The sequence below is a fragment of the Mobula birostris genome, chromosome 24 (assembly GCF_030028105.1).
Source record: "Mobula birostris isolate sMobBir1 chromosome 24, sMobBir1.hap1, whole genome shotgun sequence".
NCBI lineage: Eukaryota > Metazoa > Chordata > Chondrichthyes > Myliobatiformes > Myliobatidae > Mobula > Mobula birostris.
Genome location: NC_092393.1, coordinates 23,655,390 through 23,677,499, shown reverse-complemented (window position 1 = coordinate 23,677,499; position 22,110 = coordinate 23,655,390). Strand labels below are relative to the sequence as shown.

Here is a 22,110-nt window from a genome sequence, read left to right as displayed (position 1 = left end):
ACTATGTAAGTGCAGCAAAGACTACAGGCCAATAAGCCAGATTGGAACATATTGGCATCAATGAAAGGTGAAGTAGTCCTGGACAGAGATTCCTGGTAGAAAGCTAAAAAAAAAAAGGACCTCCAGGGTAGTAACCTCTGGATTGCTGCCTACGCCACGCAACAGTGAAGATAAGAATAGGATGATTTGGCAGATGAATGTGTGGCTGAAGAAGTGGTGCAGGGGTTAAGATTTATAGATCATTGAGATCTCTTCAGGGGAAGGTACAAACGGTTCAAAAGGGATAGGACACCTGAATCCGAGGGGGACTGATTACCTTGCGGGGAGGTTCATTAGAGCTGTTCAGGAGTGTCTAAACTAATTTGGCGGGGGATAGGAACCAGAGTGATAGTGCTGAGGATGAGGTAGCTGGTTTACAAACAGAGGCAGAGTGTAATAATAGGGTTATCAAGGAGAGGCTGATCGTAGGGCAAAATTGCAGTCAACAGGATGAGTTGCAACATAAAAAGTGGACAACATTGAAAAGGATGAATACGGGACTGAAGGAGTTATATCTGAATGCATGCAGTACATGGAATAAGATAGATGAACTTGAAGTACAGATAGGCATGTATGACATTGTGAGCATCACTGAATCATGGCTGAAAGATTATAGCTGGGAGCTTAATGTCCAAGGATACACATTCTATCAAAAGGACAGGCAGGTAGTGTCGCTCTGTTGGTAAGAAATGAAATCAAATCATTAGAAAGAGGTGAAAAAGGATTGGTAGTTGTTGAATTGTTGTGGTTAGTACTAAGGAACTGGCAAGGGTAAAAAGACCCTGACTAGAGTTATATACAGACCCTCAAACAGTAGTAAGGATGTGGTCTACAAATTACGATGGGAGATAGTAAGTGCATGTCAAAAGGGCAATGTTATGATAGTCATGGAGGGCTTCAAAATGAAGGTACATTTGGAAAATCAGGTTGGTGCTTCATCTCAAGGGGGGAGTATCTAGATTGCCTACAAGATGGCTTTTCAGAGCAGCTTGTGGATGAGGCTACTAGGGGATCAGCTATTCCAAATTAGGTGTTGTGCAATGGACAAGAATTGATTACAGCGCTTAAGGTAAAGGAACACTGAGGGGTCAGTGATCATAATATGATAGAATTCATTCTGCAATTTGAGAAGCAGCAGCTAAGATCAGATATATCAGTATTACCTTGAAGTAAAGAGAGTTACATAGGCATGAGAGGGGAGCTGGACAACATTAATTGTAAGGGAACATCAGCAGGGATGACAGCAGAACATCAGTAGCTGGAGTTTCAGGAAGGAAATTGGAAAGCACAGGGTAGATACATCCCAAAGAAATATTCTACAGGCAGGATGACGCAACAGTGGCTGACAAGAAAAGTCAAAGCCAACATAAAAGCCAAAGTGAGGGCATATAATAGAGCAAAAATTGGTGGGAAGTTAGAGTTTTGAGAAGCTCTTCAAAATCAACAGAAAGCAACTAAAAGTCATAAGGAAGATACAGACAGAATATGAAGGTAAGGTAGCCAATAACATTAAAGAGGATACCAAACACGAGGAAACCTGCAGGTGCTGGAATTTCAAGCAACACATAAAAATTGCTGGTGCCAGGCAGCATCTATAGGAAGAGGTGGAGTCGACGTTTCGGGCTGAGACCTTTCGTCAGGACTAACTGACAGAAGAGGTAGTAAGAGGTTTGGAAGTGGGAGGGGGAGGGGGAGAACCAAAATGATAGGAGAAGACAGGAGGAAGAAGGGATGGAGTTAAGAGCTAGAAAGTTGATTGGCAAAAGGGATACGAGAGGATCATCGGACAGGAGGCCTAGGGAGAAAGAAAGCGGGAGGGTGGGAAGCCAAGAGGATGGGCAGGGACTATAGTGAGAGGGACAGAGGGGGAAAAAGGAGAGAGGGAAAAAAATAATAAAAAATAAATTAATAACGGATGGGGTACCCAGGGGAGGTGGGGCATTAACGGAAGTTAGAGAAGTCAATGTTCATGCCATCAGGTTGGAGGCTACCCAGACGGAATATAAGATGTTGTTCCTCCAACCCGAGTGTGGCTTCATCTTTACAGTAGAGGAGGCCGTAGATAGACATGTCAGAAGGAATGGGACGTGGAATTAAAATGTGTGGCCACTGGGAGATCCTGCTTTCTCTGGCGGACAGAGCGCAGGTGTTCAGCAAAACAGTCTCCCAGTCTGCACCGGGTCTCGCCAATATATAGAAGCACTGGGCAAAAGGTTCTTCAAATATATAAAATGTAAAAGAGATGAGAGTAGATATTGAACCACTAGAGAGGTAGTAATAGAGGACAAGGAAATGGCAGGCAAACTGAATAAGTAACAAACATGAGGAAATCTGCAGATGCTGAAAATCCAAAGCGACACACAAACTGCTGCAGGAACTCAGTAGACCAGGCAGCATCTATGGAAAAGAGTAAACAGTCAACATTTTGGGCTGCGACCCTTCTTCAGGACTGAATGTGTTAAGCTAGTCTGAAAGGTTAGATTGTATGCTAACTGGATTCATAATTGTTTCAATGGTAGGAAGCAGTGAATAATGCTGGAAGGTTGTTTCTAACACTGTCTAAGACTAATAGTATACCACAAGGATAGGTACTGGGAACTTTGTTCATCGTTCATATAAATGATTTGTATGAGAACGTACAAGACACAGTTAGCAAAGTTAAGGGGACTAAAATCAGTGGTATCGTAGGTGATTAAAAAATTTATCAAAATTACAGAGGAATTTTGATTAACCAGCTAAGTGGGCTAAGGATTGGAAAATGGATTACAGTTCAGATAAGTACAAGGTGTTTTATTTTGGGAAGACTAATCAAGATAGGACATGTACAGTAAATGATGGTAAGTGGGGAGTGTTGTGGAAAAGAAAGTACATGGTTCACAAAAATACTAGAGGCAAATGCTAGCCTTCGATCAGGCCAGTAAGTATAGGAGTTTGGAGATTATGTTGCAGTTGTACAAGATGTTGGGGAGACTGCATTCAAGAGCATTATGTACAGTTTTGATCACCTTGTTATAGAAACTGGAGAGAGTGCAAGGAAGATTTAATATTTCCAGGACTCAAGGGCCTGAGTTATGAGAGGTTGGACAAGCAAGGACTTCATTTCTTTGAATGTAGGAGACCTGAGTGGGGGGGGTGGGGATCATGCGAGGCACAGATAGGCTGAATGCACAGCATTTCTTCCCCCCTCCCCCACCCCCAAGAGAAACAGAACCAAAAACTAGAGAACACAGGTTTAAAGCGAGAAGGAACACATTTCAAAGTGTCTTGTGGGACAACTTTTGTACAGGGGACAATGCATATACAAAACAAGCTGCCAGATAAAGTAGTAGAGACAGGTACTATAACATTTAAGACATTTATGGATGGGAAAGGTTTAGAGGTATATGGCCAAACATGGGCAAATGGGACCAGCTCAGAGGGCATCATGGTCAGCATGGATGAGTTGGGACAAAGAGCCTGTTTCCAAGCTGTATGACTATGAAATTGATCTATTTGGCAGAAAACTGAGAAGATGGCACGCTTGCGTGTGCCCAGCCCTCCGGTGAAAAATTATATCGTATCTGTTAAATAGGGGCCGTGGACAATTCTGATTTGGTGGGGAATGGACGTGAAAGCACAGAGGAACATCTGGAAAAATTTCTGAAACGGCTGTTCGCTGCTGTCGTTACTGTGTTGTCGGGAATCTTTCGGAGGGTAGTCCTCAAAATCCCCAGCATTGCCTGCTTTTGGCGACCGGGAAGGAGGTCGAATCGTTCGGACAGAGATGGCGCTCAGTACTTGGTGTCGGAGAGCTGCTCAGAGCTCGAAGTTTTCAGATGACTCAGAGTCGGACCGTGGTCAGGTTTGACAGGGAGCTTTTCTTCCTTCTCCTGTCTGGGTGAGATGTGGGACATTTGAGAAACTTTGAGCTTTACTGTGCTCATGGACTTCTTCCATCAAGTTATGGTATTGTTGCACTGTTTATAACTATATGTTATAATTATGTGGTTTTATCAGTTTCGGTCTGTCCTCTGTTTTGTGATATCACACTGGAGGAAATGATGTATCATTTCTTAATGCATGCATTACTAAATGACAATAAAACAGCACTACGTGTCTTCATAATCTAAAATCAGCTACAATGTTTAATAGAGCAAATGCAGGATTATCCACTTTGGATCCAAGCCAGACAACCAGTTAATCGTGGAAGACTAGGAAGAGCAAAAGGACTTGAAGATTTAAAAACTGATAGAGATTCAATGGATAATTCAAGGATAGATTGCATAAAATAGATTAGTATGAACTTCAATCTGATAGTTTCTGACCTGAAACTTATTAAATCATCAAAGCTTCAAAGTGGAGGCAAAGGAACCAAATCCTAATGAGATGCTAGTATTTAGAAGTAGTGCAGATGGGACTGAAGTCAGAATATGTAGATGGCTTAAGCTGATTCAGAGCTCTGCTCCCAATATTCAGTGGCTGTACAGTGCTTATGGCCTAGCTCTCAGCACTCAAAACCCTCAATACATTTAAAATCTAGTGTCTTATGTTGAAAATCCTTTCAATTTCAACTCTTATTTCCTAACTTCTACAGTCCTTCAATCTCTAGTCACCAGCCCCCAAGCCTCTCATTTGGCCTTCCCTTCATTACACAACTGAGAGCAGTTTGGGGCTGTCTCTTACAGATCCCCTCAAAACTAAAAGACTGCGGTCTTGACTACCCTTCTTATGTGACTCAGCATCATCCTTCTTGGTTATGCACCAATATGCAATTTTCTACATGAGAAGAAATATGGCAAAGCATATTTAGCATTAATCATACTATTTCTGCTCACTGTGATGTAATAGTTGCATTATCATTGAAGCTTTAGCTCCATGCTATTTTTGGGCATTCTTCTATTTAATACTTTAGATAATGTTGTTTTGCTTACTCAATGCACTTCTTAGGGCTTGACTGCAAGTTCAGCAAACTGTCCAACAGCTAATACATATAGGATTCAGTTCACAACATTTTACCTGTTTAAAACCAAACCCCAATGAGAAATATGCTTTTTAGCCCAACTCGTGCAAATTGATCAAGGTGTTGCCTCAGCTGTCCCATTTGCCCATATTTGGCCCACATAAATCTTCCCATCCATGTAGAGTCCAAATGCCTTTTAAACATTGTATCTGCTTCTATTACTCTACACAATATCAATAATAAAATATCTTCCTCTGACAGATACAGCGTGGAATAGCTTCTGCTGGCACAACCAACTGCTCCTCCCTGCAACATAGCTTTAACCCTAGCCTAATCACAGGACATTTACAACCTACTAACCCGTACATATTTGGGATGTGGGAGGCAATCAGAGGACCCAGTGGAAACCCAACACAGTCACAGGAAGAATGTACAAACTTCTTATAGACAACAGTGGAAATTGAACCTAGGCTGCTGGTGCTAAAATAGCTTTACAAGAACTGCTATGCTAATTTGTGCTTGGGGAGTAAAATAGCTAGCTTACAGAGGGTTGTGGCTTTTTCTGCCCTACCTTACTGTACAGTTCACTGCATGCTGCATCAAAAAATATACAAATGTTTTCTTATGATTGAAAGATTTAAATTATCAATAAAGCTTGCAGGCAGTATAAAATGAACAAAATCAAACTGCTCTTTCTCAGAGCCAAAGACATCAACATCAATGTTAAGGACATGTAAAAAAATGCACCTCAAAACACAGTCTTGTTGGAGAAATTCAGTTATTACCTCATAAGTGATGACAACCTGTGATATAAAGAGAAATACATTGAATTCCACAAAACAATACTTATGCCTTTAAAGCTATTAAATAGGTAAGAGGCCATTCAGCCAGGCTAATTGACCATTCACCTGCCTTTGCTCATACCTGCCAATTTACTCATCAGTTGTTTGAAAGGGGCACTCTCCTGTCATAACCTACAGAACAGATTAACTCAATGTTGCAATGCTCAATTGCAATAGATTGTATTATACCATAAGCAATTAGATTGTCCTTGAATCAATGTTCCACAGAACGCCAAAGGGTAATAAGAATGAATGAAACAAAGGGTTTCTTCCACATTTTCCCCAGTTGCCCAGATACCCCACCACCCTATTCCAGTTGATTCTACCCCTAAACCTTTTAAATAAGGGAACACTCTTCAAAAACATTTTGGAAAAAAAGAACATTTTGATTCACTTTGCAAAACAAAATACTTAAAATGGGAAATTTAGATTACCTGTAATAGGTGGCACGTTTAGAAGATCAAAATGTCATGTGCAAATCATCTCGGTGACATGTTGACTTGTTAGTCAAGGGTCTACTCTTCACAGGGGGATCCTTACTTCAAGATCTAAAGGCAGCTGAAAAGTTAGAAAATTAAATAATTACTGGATGATTGCTCAAGTAAAGGACACATAATTGTGATTAACACAGTCCTATATTCACACTGGCATAGAGCAGAACAACACAGGAACAGGTCCTCTGGAGTCCTTTGTTACTATACAAACCAATCTTGGCTTATTGATAACTGTCAAATACATTAGGAAAATAACAGGCTAAACATTTAAAGAATATCGCTAGATGAGTTAAGTGATCCTCTAAATAACATTAATACCCTTCAGTCTAGTCACATCCAGATTTGAATTAAACCACTGATAATGGGAGGGTTTACAAATGTCCCCACCAATTACTGCAGTGTCTGGTTTGATTTACTCCATGTGATAGTGAAAATGTCATTGGGCACCCAAAGCAACAAGATTATGGATCCCAACATCCTGGCTGCATTGCTTATGATGTTGGTTCCAAATACAAATGTGCTTTGAGCCACATTAATTTCATCCAGCACTGGCACTTATACAAAGTAGAAAACAATTTGTGCACTTTCATCCACAAAAGGAGGATAAATATAATCGACCCAGTCATTGCTCAATCTTCAGCAAGTAAGGAAAGCATTTATTAGGTGGTTTTTGAGGGATACTTTATTCGTTTATAGCTTGCTGTTTGGGTTCTATCAGGGCTGCTAAATTCCAGATCTCATTATTGACTTGGCCCAAACATGAACACATGAAAATTCCTGAGCTGAATTAAGGGCAATTGCCCTTGACATCATCATGTGAGACCGAAGCTATCCTAAGAAAACTGGTCCATGAGAAAACAAGGAGAAAGCATTTCATTGGCTCGAATCGTAACAAATAATGTCTGAGATTGTTAGAGCAAAATCATCTCAATTCTGAACTATCACATGCATTACCAACAATCTTCCATTTGCAGGTGTCTGGAAGTCACCAACTCCATTTGCAATTCCTCAAATAGTGAAGCAGTATGTAACACATGCAACAAGACTTGCACAGCATTCAACAGCGTAATCATTACTGTCTTCCCCACCATCAAAACCCTCAGGGATAAAGATGACTTGAAACTGAACTCAGTTGGTCATGTAAAAAGCAGTCAGAAATTTGTATTCTGTGCAACTCATCCCCCAACTGCCTAAAAACTTTCATGATCTAGAAGGTATCAGTCGAGAGAGTGGAGGATTACTCTACACTTTCCTAGAAGTGCATACCACAACAGACACTTGGCCAGCTTGCCATGACCAATGTTTACTGACTGCATTTCATTAACTCATTCTCTTAAGAAATCAGCAAAATAGTAACAGGACTTTGGTCTAGTATAATGGGACTATCACCATCTCAAAAGCATTCAGAGCCATACATTAACTTGACACGAGCATATTCTGCCATTCTGTGATTATTGCTGGGCTGAAGTCCTGTCATAGCCTAAATATATGGTTATGGCACTCAAAGGCCAGCTCACCTCCAAGGGCCTTTTGAAATAAATGGTCTTGTCAGTGTTGGGCACATCCCCTGGGAAAATAAGATGCAGCACATGAACTACAATCTCAATTAAGAAGAAATCTTCATGCAAAGAGTAGCAGCTCTTGATCATTTCTTAAACCTGTTCACAAGAATATGACTCTTCCAAGTTATTAGTTTTGCTTCATTCTGGAAATAGGACTGGATGGGAGGGGGTGGAGAGGAGAAGTGCTCTTAAAGGTTTGCTGGACAGATGTAATTTCTGATATTGATGCTGTCTCCTTTACTCACCATCAGGTAACATCACTGTAAAATTCCAGTGATTATTCTGTCTGTGTGAGGGAGTTTTCTTGAGAATATCCATTCAATACTCACAAAGCTTTGAGGCTTCTGGGGTCAAGACAGACAGAACAGTTATCATGGCTGCCAGACACTAAACTTTGTATAAGCCAGCTCAACATTTACATCTATAATCATTTGTAAAGAAACAGTTTTTTTTAATGGATCGGTCAGCCCATCACACTAATCCGAAGTATTTGCACCCAAACTAGCAAGTATAATGATTAAATCAATGAATGAACAATTGACTGATTAAGAAGTATATAAAATTGGAATAACTGCAGATACCTACAATCTTCCCCTCTGTGAATAATCTAATACAAAATTTAAATTAAGATTAAAAATAGACTAAATGGCTGTGTCTGTTATTCAATGACTCAAACTAGCCCAAGAAAGGTAGAATAGTGCAAACCAGCATACAATTCCTTGCAAACTGATATGAAATGAAAAACATAATCATGCAAGTTAGTTCTGCAACAGGCAACATACACCAACTGGTACACCACCTTTGTGCCAGATCATTGCTTGATCATTGCTTGAATTGCTTTCCATTTCTCTCATGTATAAAATCCATTTGCATCAGAAAGTTGATTTGAAAGGCTTAACCTTTCCTAGGGGTTTTAAATGGATCTAATAGTCATTAAATCAATACATTTCAAATGCACCAACCTAAAAACTACACAAAATGTTAACTGGTGGGCTACCAGCAAAAATTAATCCACAGATTCTTGACAGATTTGAGTAACTGTAACCACTTAAGTTAAGATGATCAGCTAATTCTTCCATGTCCCTGCATCAAAGATCGAGTTCTGTTTCTAATTGTTCATTATCATACTGAAATTTTATGTTTTATATATTCAATAAGTTGACTGGAGTTAGCTCCAAGTCAAAAACTCCAAAAGAAACAAAATACATTCATTTTTAGTGGTAATATCTGTGTCAGCCCACTGCTGAATAATGGAAAATGCACAATTTGGCTTTTTTAAAAATAAACATTTTCATCATGCATTAGTATTTACCTTTTATTTACTGTTGAGAAAATGTAGTTTCCCAAAAGTAAGTCATTGAAGTGAAATCACTTGCAGCTATTACCAGAGTAAGTGCTTAGATCAGATTTGGCCCTTATTTTGGGAGGAATCGAATGAGACCCAAAGTCTTGTTAAAGCCTCTTGTATATTCCAGTTGAAAAAAGCATATTCAGATGTATTGTCACATCTTTCAAGTTATAAAAGCAGCATCAGCACATGAACAATATTTTCATATCCAAGAGTCTTAAGGATTTCACCTGGAGTCTCTAGCAACTCTTGAGAATTACCATGGTTTGAGGTACTTCAGGGATTAAATTCTTGATCTCAACGATGACTTCTCAACAAACCAGAAGAACCCTCGCACATCTATGAGAGCTTCATGTGAATATCCAATTGTAGGTCCATATGCCCCAACTTAGAGCCTCTAGTCTGAAAGGTGAGGATAAGTCAAGTGGAGAAGTGTCCAGTGTTTAATTCCACAGCATAATTTACACTGCTTATTCCATCGGACACTAAAGTCTTTTAGAAAACATCAATTCCCAGTACTAATAAACAAAACCTTCAGTTGCAGAGGTAAATAAGCAACTACTTCATAAAACATGATCCACATATTTAATAATCATATACTCTAGGATGTATACACCAAAGAATAAATACCTTAGGGTGTCTGTTGATATTAGGATTTAGCTGTCAGGAACAAACCAAGTTACGAATAAAGTAGAACTTCTATAGTATTTCCATTGCAAAATAGGTCTTCAGCATCAAATATCAAAATTTCTTTTTTTATATTTAAATAATTTATATCTTGTGGCAACTTTTGAATTGTCCTCTGGGGTTTACATTCTTCAGGAAGATCACAACTCCCTTTCACTAATTACGTTGGAACTTTACGTAGTCTAAGCCAGATTCAGATCCAGACAATGGGTGAATAGCCTTGATTCCATTCTATCATTCAGCCTCAATGTTCTACTCCACATTCACAAATGCCTTAATTTCATTTAACAAATTCTTATATGATTGGAAGTAAACAATGTGCAACCATACAGTTGTGTTAAGAACGCTTCCAGACTATTCATTCCTTAATCCTCCTTCTGTCAAGAATAACAAGTCCGAACATTTTAGAACGGCAACAAAATTTCAAAGTGGAGCAAGTCAAAGTAAATGTGCAAATATCTCGAGCCACATACCAAATCACACTCTCCTGTACAAAATAACATCTCCATAAACATCAAGTTACCTACCAGTCAGCACACTGCTTGGATGGTCACCATTTCCACGCATATTCAAAAGATCCTGTAGAATAAGTGTTCTTATACATACCAAAATATTAAAGCGTTCTCTATATATTGGATTGCATAAATATATATTTTAACCAAAAAATGGATACCAGTTGAATAGACTCAAAATAATTTAAGAAATGAAACTGTTATAAATCTTGCAATAAACTCATGCTGGAAGGATAAAGTCATGTTTTGCTGGCTCCAATTATAAAATATGATTTAAAATTATCTCCAGCTTTAAGAGCCATGATGGATTATGCACTAAACTCAGGATTTTGACTGTGTTAGGGGAGGCAGTAAAAAGATCTAGACACCCAAGCACAAGGAGGAAAACTATGAACTTATCTCTTGAAGACTGAAGTGGGTTGTACTACACAAGTCTAGAATTAACTTGCATACTCTTACATTTGTGTGTAGACCAACATAGATCTGACCTGATAAAGTATGGAATGATAGGTGTGCTTGGTGGAGGTAACAAAGAAAGAAAGGGAAGATGAAACACATTATTTGTAAGAGCTGCAGATGAAATCCTGGAAATATAGGTGTAATTTGATTATCTAATTTTCAAATCCAGATTCCTACAAAGATCAAATTAGTTTTAAAGACACATGAGAAATGGGACAGATGATTACAGTGAACCTGTGCGTTGCAGTATAAAGGAATACACACTCACCTTTACAATGTTATAGCAGCAGAAAATGTCATTCCACACATTTTTCCTATGCTTCCAATATAAATTGTTAGAATTTGAAATACTGCTGGATTTCAACTGACATTTGTACTTTCCAATCAAATCTTTATTTGTTCTTATTAGTTATGAACCTTTAATCTATGGTAGCAATGAGGCCTACCACACAAATTTGTTTTTGTAAAGTCCTTCTCACAGCCCTCATGTACATAATACATTTGCACAGCAGCAACAAGATGGTTTATGTTTTCCAATATAGAAGATTGAACTGAAGTTAATTCTCACTTCTGCACTATAACATTCAGCAACAGACTAATCACTTAAATATTGTAATATACTTGCTTCTTAAAGTCTGTGCAGTTTATAAAACTCAGTTGTAATGGTAACAGGCAACTTTTTCCATTTTGCTCTAAAAGATATGGCAAGTTACAGGATCACTCAGCAAGGGAAGATACCTTTTGCTTTTGCCTTTGTTAAAATGAATGAAAGATACTTAATTGCAGATTAGTGGCATGCAACCAAATACTTCCATAGCTTTGAAGTAATTTTAGATAAAAATCTGTTAATGGCACAATTTTTTTGGAAGAGGACTATTAAAAAAAGCCTGAGTGGTGTAACTAAGATAATAGTTTTAAACCCTGATCTTATTATTTGTGGGATTGCTTCAGGTCCCAGCAAAATAACTTATTTTGGCAAAAGAGGGCAAAAGTTGCTGTAGTTCTGTACTAGTCCAGACTTAGTGAGTTAATATTTTTAAAACCGTGTATATTGTGAAACAACTAGCTTGAATTTAGACCGTTCATCAATCTAATGGAAAAAATAGATAACTTTCCACTCTTTTTATAGTACATCTAACCAACATGTTTGATTTGGTTGCCTCTGAGTTGAAGGGTCTTTCCAATCCATGACAGTCACTGGCCAAATGATTCAACTTTGTTTTCCTTAGGACAAATAGAAAGCAGGGCAAGTAGCTTGGCTTGGGTAGTTTTCTTTTCCATTCACGCTCATCATTATATACTGCAAGCACTTGGCCCAAAACTAATGAGTAGAGATTGGAAATTAAAGGTGCAAACTTTAATGCAATATTCTGTTTCATTTTGAAGTTTAATTATATTTCAATCCTGGCTTATATTAGAATTTTTAAATCATAATGATGACAAATTTACACTACTGAGTCACAACTTTTGTTTAGTATAAAGTATTTTGCTCACCCAAATAACCATGAACTTTGAATGGTTACTTAACTTTGAGACATCAGAAATGAGCTTCACCTCATTCCTGGATTTTACAGGGCAAAAAAAAAAAGCTGAAACCCATTATAGCTGAAGTCACCTAATTCAGAACACCAGGGACATTACTTTCTTGACACGAGCAGCTCAGCCAACTTATGGATAATTGTTGTGTGTGCGTATATGTAACTTTTTTTTCACATTACCACTTTGAGTATGTGTATTCCTCAGTACATGGACATCATATTTAAATGTTTTTATTCTTAAGTTTGACTTTTAGTAACAGTTATTAAGTTCCAATAGCCCAGAATAGATATGCAAGTCTTCTCCCCATCTCTTAAATAAACAATTTGCAGCAATGTGTTTTATCTTCTTTTAGTTTGAAATATAGCCTGCAAAACCAAGCCAGGAATAGTCAACGTCAACACAAAGTAACAAATAAGCGAATAAAGCAAATAAGCAGTAGTTAAGTGCAGCACTGGTCAAATTAACAGATGTTCATTTAGGTCTGGTAACGGCTCAGTTACATTGTCTTCTTGCCCAACACATGCAAACCCGAAGCATTTGCTCACTAGATATTAATAAAAAGTGATTAAATTCATGAGGAATTTGTTAAAATATGAAAATCTGCAAGTGTAAATTAGCTTTATCTGGATTCAAACAAAACTGAAGTAAACTTTTAACCACTCCATTGGGTATTAAAAAAACATAACTACATTCAATTTCACTGAACATAAAATCAAATTTACGTACGAAAACAGTTGTAGTTCCAAAACTCTGAAATATAAAATGGAGTGATCTGAAATGATAGTGACCCCATTTTCATCTACAGAATGAAAAACACCCAAAAATATCCTAATTCCACATATGAACAAAATACTGCATATTTACTAACAACTGCATTAGGTAGGTCATTAAAGGCTAGCTGCCAGATGTAGGAAATGGGTCCACACCTTTGTTCCCTTTATGTAACATACAATCTTGTGTTATTGGTGTTCTTTAAAGCACTCGCCATGCTGCCGTCACACTGGTGTGCTCAAGTCCGTAAGTGTCAGATGTGTGGCTAGCTGAGGCCCTCTCCATCTCTTCCTTTCCCAGTGAGCACTGAGGTAGTTGAGCAGGAGGAACAGCCTCTCATGAGGGGTGTTACTTTGTAAATTTGTTCAGTTTCTTTAACTTATTGTGTTTTAAGGCTTCCCATTTCTCAGTGCTGCAGTTCACAGTCGCTCATACAGGGCCCCATACCCCCCAACGAGTCAACACATGCTGGAGTTCTAGATATTGAGTTAGGCTTGTCCTTTTGGCACCTTGCAATTGATAAAAGGTTAGCTGCGTTCCATCCCCTAATCTTTAGTTCTGGCTGCTCTGTACACCTGCAGCCACAGTTGGGGCTTCCACTTTGACAGCAACCAGTATACTTTCTCCATCTTCTGTTTTGATACGTTTAATCTCTGGCTGCTCTCCTTGATCTCCATTTTGGCGCTTTGTAGGAAGGGATGCTGAGGCAGATGCATGAGTTGCCAACATGTGCAATGGGCTTGCAGCAGCTGGAAGAAACAGAACAGTACAGATATTTACAGGGTTGACTCACTATATAGGCCTACAAAATATGTCTTAACAGTTTTATTAACATTAATTTATATAGTCCTACAATTTAAAACGTTTGATTCAATGTTACAGCTCAATTTCATGCACTGATTTAGTTAATATCAACGCTTAATATTAAATTGCAATGCAGAAAACATTAAAGCAGATTTTGAAAATAATAAATTCAAATAGATCTAATTTTAATGAAGGCCACAATAGATTGATTTATTTCTTTCAGGCTTTGACTGGTCCCATGTACAGTCATATACAGTCAATGTAGTAAGTCAAGCTTCAATTAGTCTTGGGAAACTTTCTGCAATAACAGGCAAGAACAGAAAACTGCAAAACATTAGACCTTCAGGCACAAGCTTTGTGAAATATTTTCATGTAAACATAATTAAGCATCTTGTATTCTCATGTAAACATATGGAGCAAACTGTTATTCTAGCAAGTTTCAATTAGAAAAACTAAAGCCTTGTATCCAGTCTGGCAGCAGGAAATGGCAGCCCAAGTGAACCAACTTAAGCAAAGATATGACTGTGAATTGTCAACAAATGGAACAATTAACTGCATTACAGAAGTTATTAGCAGATACTAGTAACTAGTGGAAGAGGAGGAATTGGGAAAATTGCAAGAAACCAATTGAAATACTGATGTTCTTTTATAACAACTTTACACAATTGATAATATACATACACACACACACACACACACACAGATGTAAATAGACTCAATTTGATTGGCAGCTTCATCTAGGTGGTTCTCGATAATTGAATAGAAAAATACAGAAGAGTGCAAATGAGCAGCATGGCTGACTTGCTCCTAATTGAAAAGTGAAATGTAATGTTCTTCAGTAGCAGTTTGATTCATCTTTCTCAATGCTCAAGAAGCATTAATGCAAGTCTTCCTACTATGAGTACCTTGACAATATGACTGATCTTTGTAAACCACCAGCTAATTTGCTTTTGATTGCAGTTTAGAGCCTTAGTATCAAAAAACAATACAGACTCATCTCTCCACAAAAAGCTTGTAAAACATGTTCAACGGTACTTGATCCATTTATGTGACAAAATATTTATCATTAGAATTAATAATTAAGCTAAGAAATGGCTCAAACTATTCTCTTCTGTTATCAAGGTCAAACACTCTGATAATATTTTAGCTAATGAAACTACTTTACTATCAGAAACTACCAGACTACTTCTCATATCAATTAACAACGTGTGCACCAAGGGAATTCCACATAAACATTCACAATTCATTTGTGTTGTACCATATTTTAAAAAAAAGGTTGAGATTGCCATACTGCTCACCTATTTAAGAAAACAATTGAGATCTTTTACAACATCTAAAATTATATTGCATGTACTGTAGACATTATGTAAATGTTTGACGAAAATTCAGTGGATGAAGTTAGCACTGAATGAAGCCCCTTATCCTCATATTCAACTCCTCTGGGAAGTATTTTCAAAACAGTTTTCAACCTTGTCAATAATTCAATTCAATTTAAGTTTAATTGTCATTTAACTATACATGAATACAGCCAAATGAGACAGCATTACTATGGGGTCAAGGGGCCACATCTGTAGTTCATTGTATATACTAAAGATCTCACAGCAAAATTTAAAACGGGAATTCTCCCGATGCCCTGGTCAATATTTGGCTTTTCAATAAATACCACCAGAAACAAATAAAATGGCAAGTTATTTCATCATGTTTGTCAGCCAAAATAAAGCTGTCCAGATGGAATCACATTTCTGCTTTATACAGAAGTCATACTGATGAATAATCGTTATGCTACAACTCAAGAACCTGTTACCTGCACAATCCACTCCCTCATGATAAATATTTCATATAGATGCTGCTGGTTCACATCACCGCTGATGGAAATGCTTTCAGCCAGCAAACCTCCAGTAGCAGATTTTCACATTTGCAGTTTTATTTTTCTTGAGGTGATGGGTATTGCTGCTGACTGCAACTTCTAGGTGCACAATTTTCCTTACAGTTTGAAAACGATACACTCTTACCCATTTGTGCAGTAGTTTGTGACATTTATCCCTGCCATTGAGAATTAACCCAGCGGGATCCCTACAGTTGGCTCATGACTCAACAGAACCATGGAGCTTCAGACACACCACTATGGGCAAGTCTGTGTCCCCTAAACTACCCTTTAACCTTTCCACCATTTTAATCTGGTGACAAGCATTAATCTCCAAAAGAAAACAAGTCCTTCATATTTCCTCTAGCTAAGCCTCTTAGTTTTATATCCCTTGATGAGATTATCTTCCCTTCTGCCCATTTCAAAATTTGGTTTGATAACACATAATTATTAGATAGATATTTTCAAATCTATTACTTCAATGCAGATAATATTTTCCACACCAAGATGGTTTCCTTTCCATCATAACCAATTGGGCTCCTGAAACTTCTACTCATAGTCCACTACTTACATTCACTGGTGCAATTTCCACCATCACTCAGAACTAACCCTCCCTTTCCAGTATTCTGAAGGAACCATTCCTTCAGTAACTCACTGGCTTATTCTTTCATATACAGAAACACTTTCAATGCAACATCCACCCTTCAACCCATTCCCCTCTCACCATCCTGGTTCCCGAACACTTTCCAAGCTGAAGCAGCAATTCTCTTCCAAATGAGCATACTGTATTCAATGTTCTGGTCTGGTCTCTTCTACAACCAGAAGGAAACAAATCCAGATTGTTTACTTCTCAGCAGAACCCTAATTTCCAGTTGCTTTGCTATGTTATTTCCTTTGCCATCCTCTCTTTGGCTCTTATTCCTCTCTGAGAAGATGTATTCCATTTTATATAAATCAAGCTTTTCCTTTCCCCACAGCTATCAGACCTGCCAGTTTCCTGCATTCTCTTTATTGCAGCACAAATGCATACTTCCACAGTTCTTATTTTCTATTTACATCTCTTGTTAGGTCAGCTACGATTAACATGCATTCACCAAGGTGTCTCAGCCAGCACCACCTTCTGTATCATTCAGTCTCTCCTGGTCTCCAGCTTATCAAAGACATTTCTTCTATTCTCCTCACCACTCTCTTGCAACCTAATTCGTTGGATTTCTCTTTTCCCAGGTCACTGACTTGAAATGGTACCTGTTTCTCTCACCCATAACCTGTTTTGCCTGATGATTATCTCCAGCATTTTTGGTTTTCATTTACTGCCATTTCATGTTTTTGTTCAGTGACCATCTCTCTCCATGATAAGTACACAAAATAACTGCTTCCAAGTCCACAGCACATTTTTCTATAAGACTGAATTTCTTCTTTCAAACTGACCTAATACAGGTGACCCTGTCTCATGCTCTGTTGAGTTAATTATCACAGCTGATGAATTGATGTGGTATATTTAGTTTCAGTATCTATGAGATGAGTCAAGTTCAGGTAGGAATCCCCATCAACTAATGCATGTACACATTAGAGGAGTATAGAACAAGATACAGCTCAATGCTCCCCCAAGGTAAGCCAATTTTCTTACATACAATAGTTCTGGCACTGGTTTCAACAAAGCCCATTGAAGCCAGGTACTGAAATACTGCAAGTGAACTTGAACCCAGATCAAAGGATTTCGTTAAGGACAAAGGCAGGAAATAAAGGATGGCTTCAATTAAATTATTTGAAAGAAGGCAAAAAACATCTCAGATGCTTATATAAATCTAATGAAGCATAGATGGGAGGCAACAATCTATTCTGGATTATTCCTGAATTAAGGAATATTCATATTCAGTGACTGGGGTAGAGAAGTGTTGGGTAGGAGAGAGTGTATTGGTAAAAATGACAAACCATAAGTACTTACATTCACAATTAAAACAAATATTGAAACATTTGCTCTCATTTAACCTTGCCAAGAAAGAATAAAAAAAGTTTTACCAGTATTAGCTTGTCCATGTGTTACCGAAGAGATGGGTACTACATGTGTTCCATTCTGTGCAATTGGTTTAAGGGGTAACTGGTGCTGGCCCAGAGGAGCCTGCTGTAGTATAGTAACTGTCTGTATGGGTGTACCTTGCGAAGTCTGAATGAAGCGATTGGCAGTGCCTATTGGTGTAATTGCTGAAACAGGCTCCACTTTGACTGTGAAACAGAAGTAAAAGTATGAATAAATGAAGTCTGACGGACAATTTCAATTTTTCAAATTAAGATATATTCAGATCAAACAGCTTTTGTTTTTGCATTGAAATTATGAAAAAGGTGTTTTTATGGTTTACAAACAATCATGTTGGACGCCAACAACAAGATATGGTAAGGTGGAGTTTATAACCACCTTATATTAATAGAGCCAATCCTAACATTGACTTGTAACGTTACAAACAATCAAGACCTGTCAAATGGATCCTTGGACTGGATAATGGAATTTGTTTTCCATCTAGTTTCCCAAAAAGCTTTCAAAAATGTGTCACCAGAATACATTTCTCTTCATCAAAAGGGAATTAAAAATACCAGTTATAAAAATGTTAAAAGAATTAATTCATCAACACTGGAAGTGATTCCAAGGTTCTTTAATTATTTTTACAAATGATCTTGCAACAGAGAACACTGACATCACTAAACTTCAGTAAGTACTGCCTGGCTCAAGAATCTCACCTGTCAAATGGTTTAATCAATGGGTTCTGAAATTACACTTTACAGCAAGCTTGGATGCATCTTAATTGAACAGCTCAAATGCATGGAGTGCAGTGCATATTGAAAATTGCACCACAGCACATGCAATCATAAAATATTAGTTTTATATTTATTGTTAATAACTGTAGCTGTATTCCTTGATCCATTTTGGCTTCTACTCTGAAAAGCCTATGTATGAAAATAGTGTGTTTTATCAATGTATTCCACAGGGGTAGGGCAAGTTTCACCATTACAACTACAAATACTGGAGAAGATGGCAGAAGAGTTGAGAACACTTTTTAGACAGCTCAAGTAATGCTGAGGCGAGACTTTATACCAAATTTAATTTTGTTTAGCTTTTAAATGTTATGTAACCCTCCTTCTTGCATTCTGTACTAACAATCATTTCACTACATCTTCATTTCCTGTCCTAATTATTTACGACACATTCTTATGCAAGTTTATCAAGTCATTACATCAGATGATGATGCTCATCTTGTCCTAGTACTAATAATTTAAGGACATCAAGCTGTAGTGTCTGGAAGTCCAAACTCACATTACCTTTCACTTCCTTTTGTTCTCCATTTTCTGGGCATTCCATTTTGGCTTGGCTAACCATTGCCTGTGTCACAACTGACGGGTTAGCTACAGTGTAGCTGTTTGCTGGTAGACTAGCCATTGTAACAGATACAGCAGGTATCTGATGAACCACATGAACTGTTTGCAGCATAGGCTGCTGGGATGTTGATGTAACAGGGGTGGCTACCGTATACGTAACTGGTTTCATAGACTGTGAAATTTGCCGTTGCACAGTGATTAAAACCGGCTGAGCTGACATAGGTGATCCTGCAAATTAGGAAAAGGGAATACAATTAATTCTATTATGAATTCATTTTTATTTCAAATCACGTAACAATATACAAAATTGCAATAAAAATGGAAACTAATTCCTATACTTTCAAGAATTCCAACTTCCACAAATTACATCTCTTTTGAAATGGTCATTCCAGGTAGCACCATGTTACTCAAAATAATAAATTTGGCTAAAATACCACATAAACGTACTTAGGTAAACATCTTGTTTTAAAAGACATCCTTTGAAATAATCCTCAAATTAGTTTAAGCACACCTCTTACTAATATTCAACATTTTGATGAAAGCTGGAATATTTTACCCAGTGCAAATAGGCGTGTTATAAACTTCAAAGAACGTCATCATTTGACAATCTTACTCTGCCCCAAAGTGAAATTTCAGTATAACCAGAGTTTCATCAATGCTTATGCAAAGGCACATCCAACTGCATGTCTCAGAAGGTGCTGAAAAATTACAAAATGTCCGAATGATATACACTAAGATTAGAGGTTATGGTTCTGCATTTAAAAGAGAAAGTAAATCACAGATTTCATATATCCCAATTCGCTCAAGTTTTATTAAGTTCACCAAATCCTTTTTTTTATATAAGAACTAAAAGTATTGATGTAAAACAAAATAATGAACAAATTAGATACATAACATGTTATCTTTCCCCTTACAGCTTGATTAGCTTTCATAAGGCTTAAGTTTCTTCTTAGCTTGAAAAGATGATTTTGCCAATATCAAAGATGAATCTGAGTACTGCAGCTATTTTCAAAGACATCAAATCTGGAGCCAACAAGATACCTCCTGGTGAACCTATATTTGGTAAACTGCAAAGTTTGAAATGCATTGTAATATGGATAATATCAAGCAAAACTAGAAATCTAATGCTTTATGCAGTACTGACCAGCTTGATTATCAACAAGACCAGTTGTGACAATGTGTGTGTTTTATATTAAGATAAATATTAAAGTTTACAGCACTATTTAAAAAATATTGATGACAGGAAAGACCACTGCCTCGTCCTCCACTGTATCTCATTTATGACAGCAGAAACAAGGGTTTAAAAGGCTCTTAAAGGTATAACTCCTTAAAGTCCACAGAACAACCATCAACAAGAGAAAAGGTATTATCAATTCAAGGTTCTGGAGGCACTTGTCTTTCCCTTTCCTATAATATGAACTTTTGATTTATTAGCATTCTGAATTAATTTCCCCTCCTCTCCCCTCAAGATCAGAGGTTTTCAAACTGGGGTCCATGGTAGGATCCCAATGGGACTTCAAATATTACCTATCAATATAAAGGATTTTCAGAACTTTACATAAATAGTTTGATTGCGAACATGGAAGTTATTATTGCATCAAATTTTCCAAAATAAACTGGGCAGCCTAGCATGTTTATAAGCTAAAGGGGCTCAGAAAAACTGAGCTTCTCCAAGATTTTGCGCCGTACACAAATGTTTGAAAACCATTGATCTGGAATATGATTGGTGAGGGACAAAATTCACCTCTGCGGTGGTTATGTGTTCAGTTGGTACTAATTCCACAATCTGCAGATCGTGACTCTTTGGCAAATTTCAGTTTCAGCTTCATTCAAGTATTTTCTAACTGATCTAACTTAGCCTTGCTCACCTTTTTCTGCGTGGGTGATTAATATATTATCCTTCCTCTAACAAAGGCCTTGTATGCTTTCCACTCTGTACCAAGAGAGGAGGTGTATTTTTCATTAAATATGAAATGTGAAATACTTTTGCATCCTTTTTGAAAAGCTCTATGCATTTGGATTTTTAATTAATGACACAGTGTGTCACTAACAAACTCAAGGGTTCACCAAGTTATTGAAAATTTCACCACTTCCAAATGCTACTTAAGTAATATAACAATCATCACTATTCAGATAATATAGTTTGAAATTAATTATGGACATGCACAAATATTTTAAATGCTTTAATTCTTATCACCAAAAATCTACCCCTTTGCACATACTCTCTTTGTTCAGTTCCTCTGTCTTACAAGATACATAAAAATGACTTAACTGGCCAAATTGCCAATCTGAAAAAGTAGTAATTGCATGTTTAGAGCCATGAGATTGGGTTCATGGCCAAATCCGCCTTCCACCACTCCACCAGCAAAAAATACAAAATCATATGAAGTGAAGCATCCCCCTTAAGAAGTGTACTATTAATGAATTATTCATGTGATCAATAGTAATTGAATTCTACAAGTTGGAAAGACAACTATACAGATTTCTGGTATACAGATAAACAACCAACAGTGCTGAGATCACCAAGCAGACAAAAAGCAGCACCAGTGTCCAGAACTGATCAGTAACAGTGGTGCAGCACAAATCCCACTCAAGTGAAAGGCACCTATATTCAAAGCAACTCAAGAACAAGATTTTGCTGGTACAAAGAGAACTACAGATCAATGAAATCATGAACCACTTGTCATTTGCCTTGGAACCTGATTCAGCAATTAACTTCAAGAACTGAGTGAGCCAAGTAGGCAAAATGCACTCTAGATGACAACAGAAAGCAGCTACATATCATACACCACAAGTTTTATACAGGGAAGAGAATGCTTCCATGCAAGAACATGACATTGGCGAAGTTTCTACATATAAATAAAATTACAATTGCCTGAAT

At 37.5% G+C, this 22,110-nt stretch overlaps 1 protein-coding gene across 4 annotated transcripts in view; it reads right to left on the bottom strand.

Annotated features, from left to right (window-relative positions):
- Positions 1-22,110, bottom strand: part of foxk2b (forkhead box K2b) — a 117,263-nt gene that overhangs the window by 30,046 nt on the left and 65,107 nt on the right. The window contains exons 7-13 of one of the 4 annotated variants that reach the window (XR_011883012.1): positions 19,173-19,457; positions 17,880-18,083; positions 13,348-13,941; positions 9,189-9,626; positions 7,832-7,881; positions 6,255-6,378; positions 5,726-5,781 (exon numbers count right to left, since the gene is read on the bottom strand). Coding sequence is in view for 1 of the 4 variants with exons in the window: in XM_072242117.1 (XP_072098218.1) it covers positions 13,745-13,941; positions 17,880-18,083; positions 19,173-19,457 (686 nt within the window). In the remaining 3 variants the exon portion in view is untranslated. Of the gene's footprint in view, positions 1-5,725; positions 5,782-6,254; positions 6,379-7,831; positions 7,882-9,188; positions 9,627-12,635; positions 13,942-17,879; positions 18,084-19,172; positions 19,458-22,110 lie in introns of those variants that run through there. The other 3 variants (XR_011883013.1, XR_011883014.1, XM_072242117.1) reach the window with 3 other exon arrangements.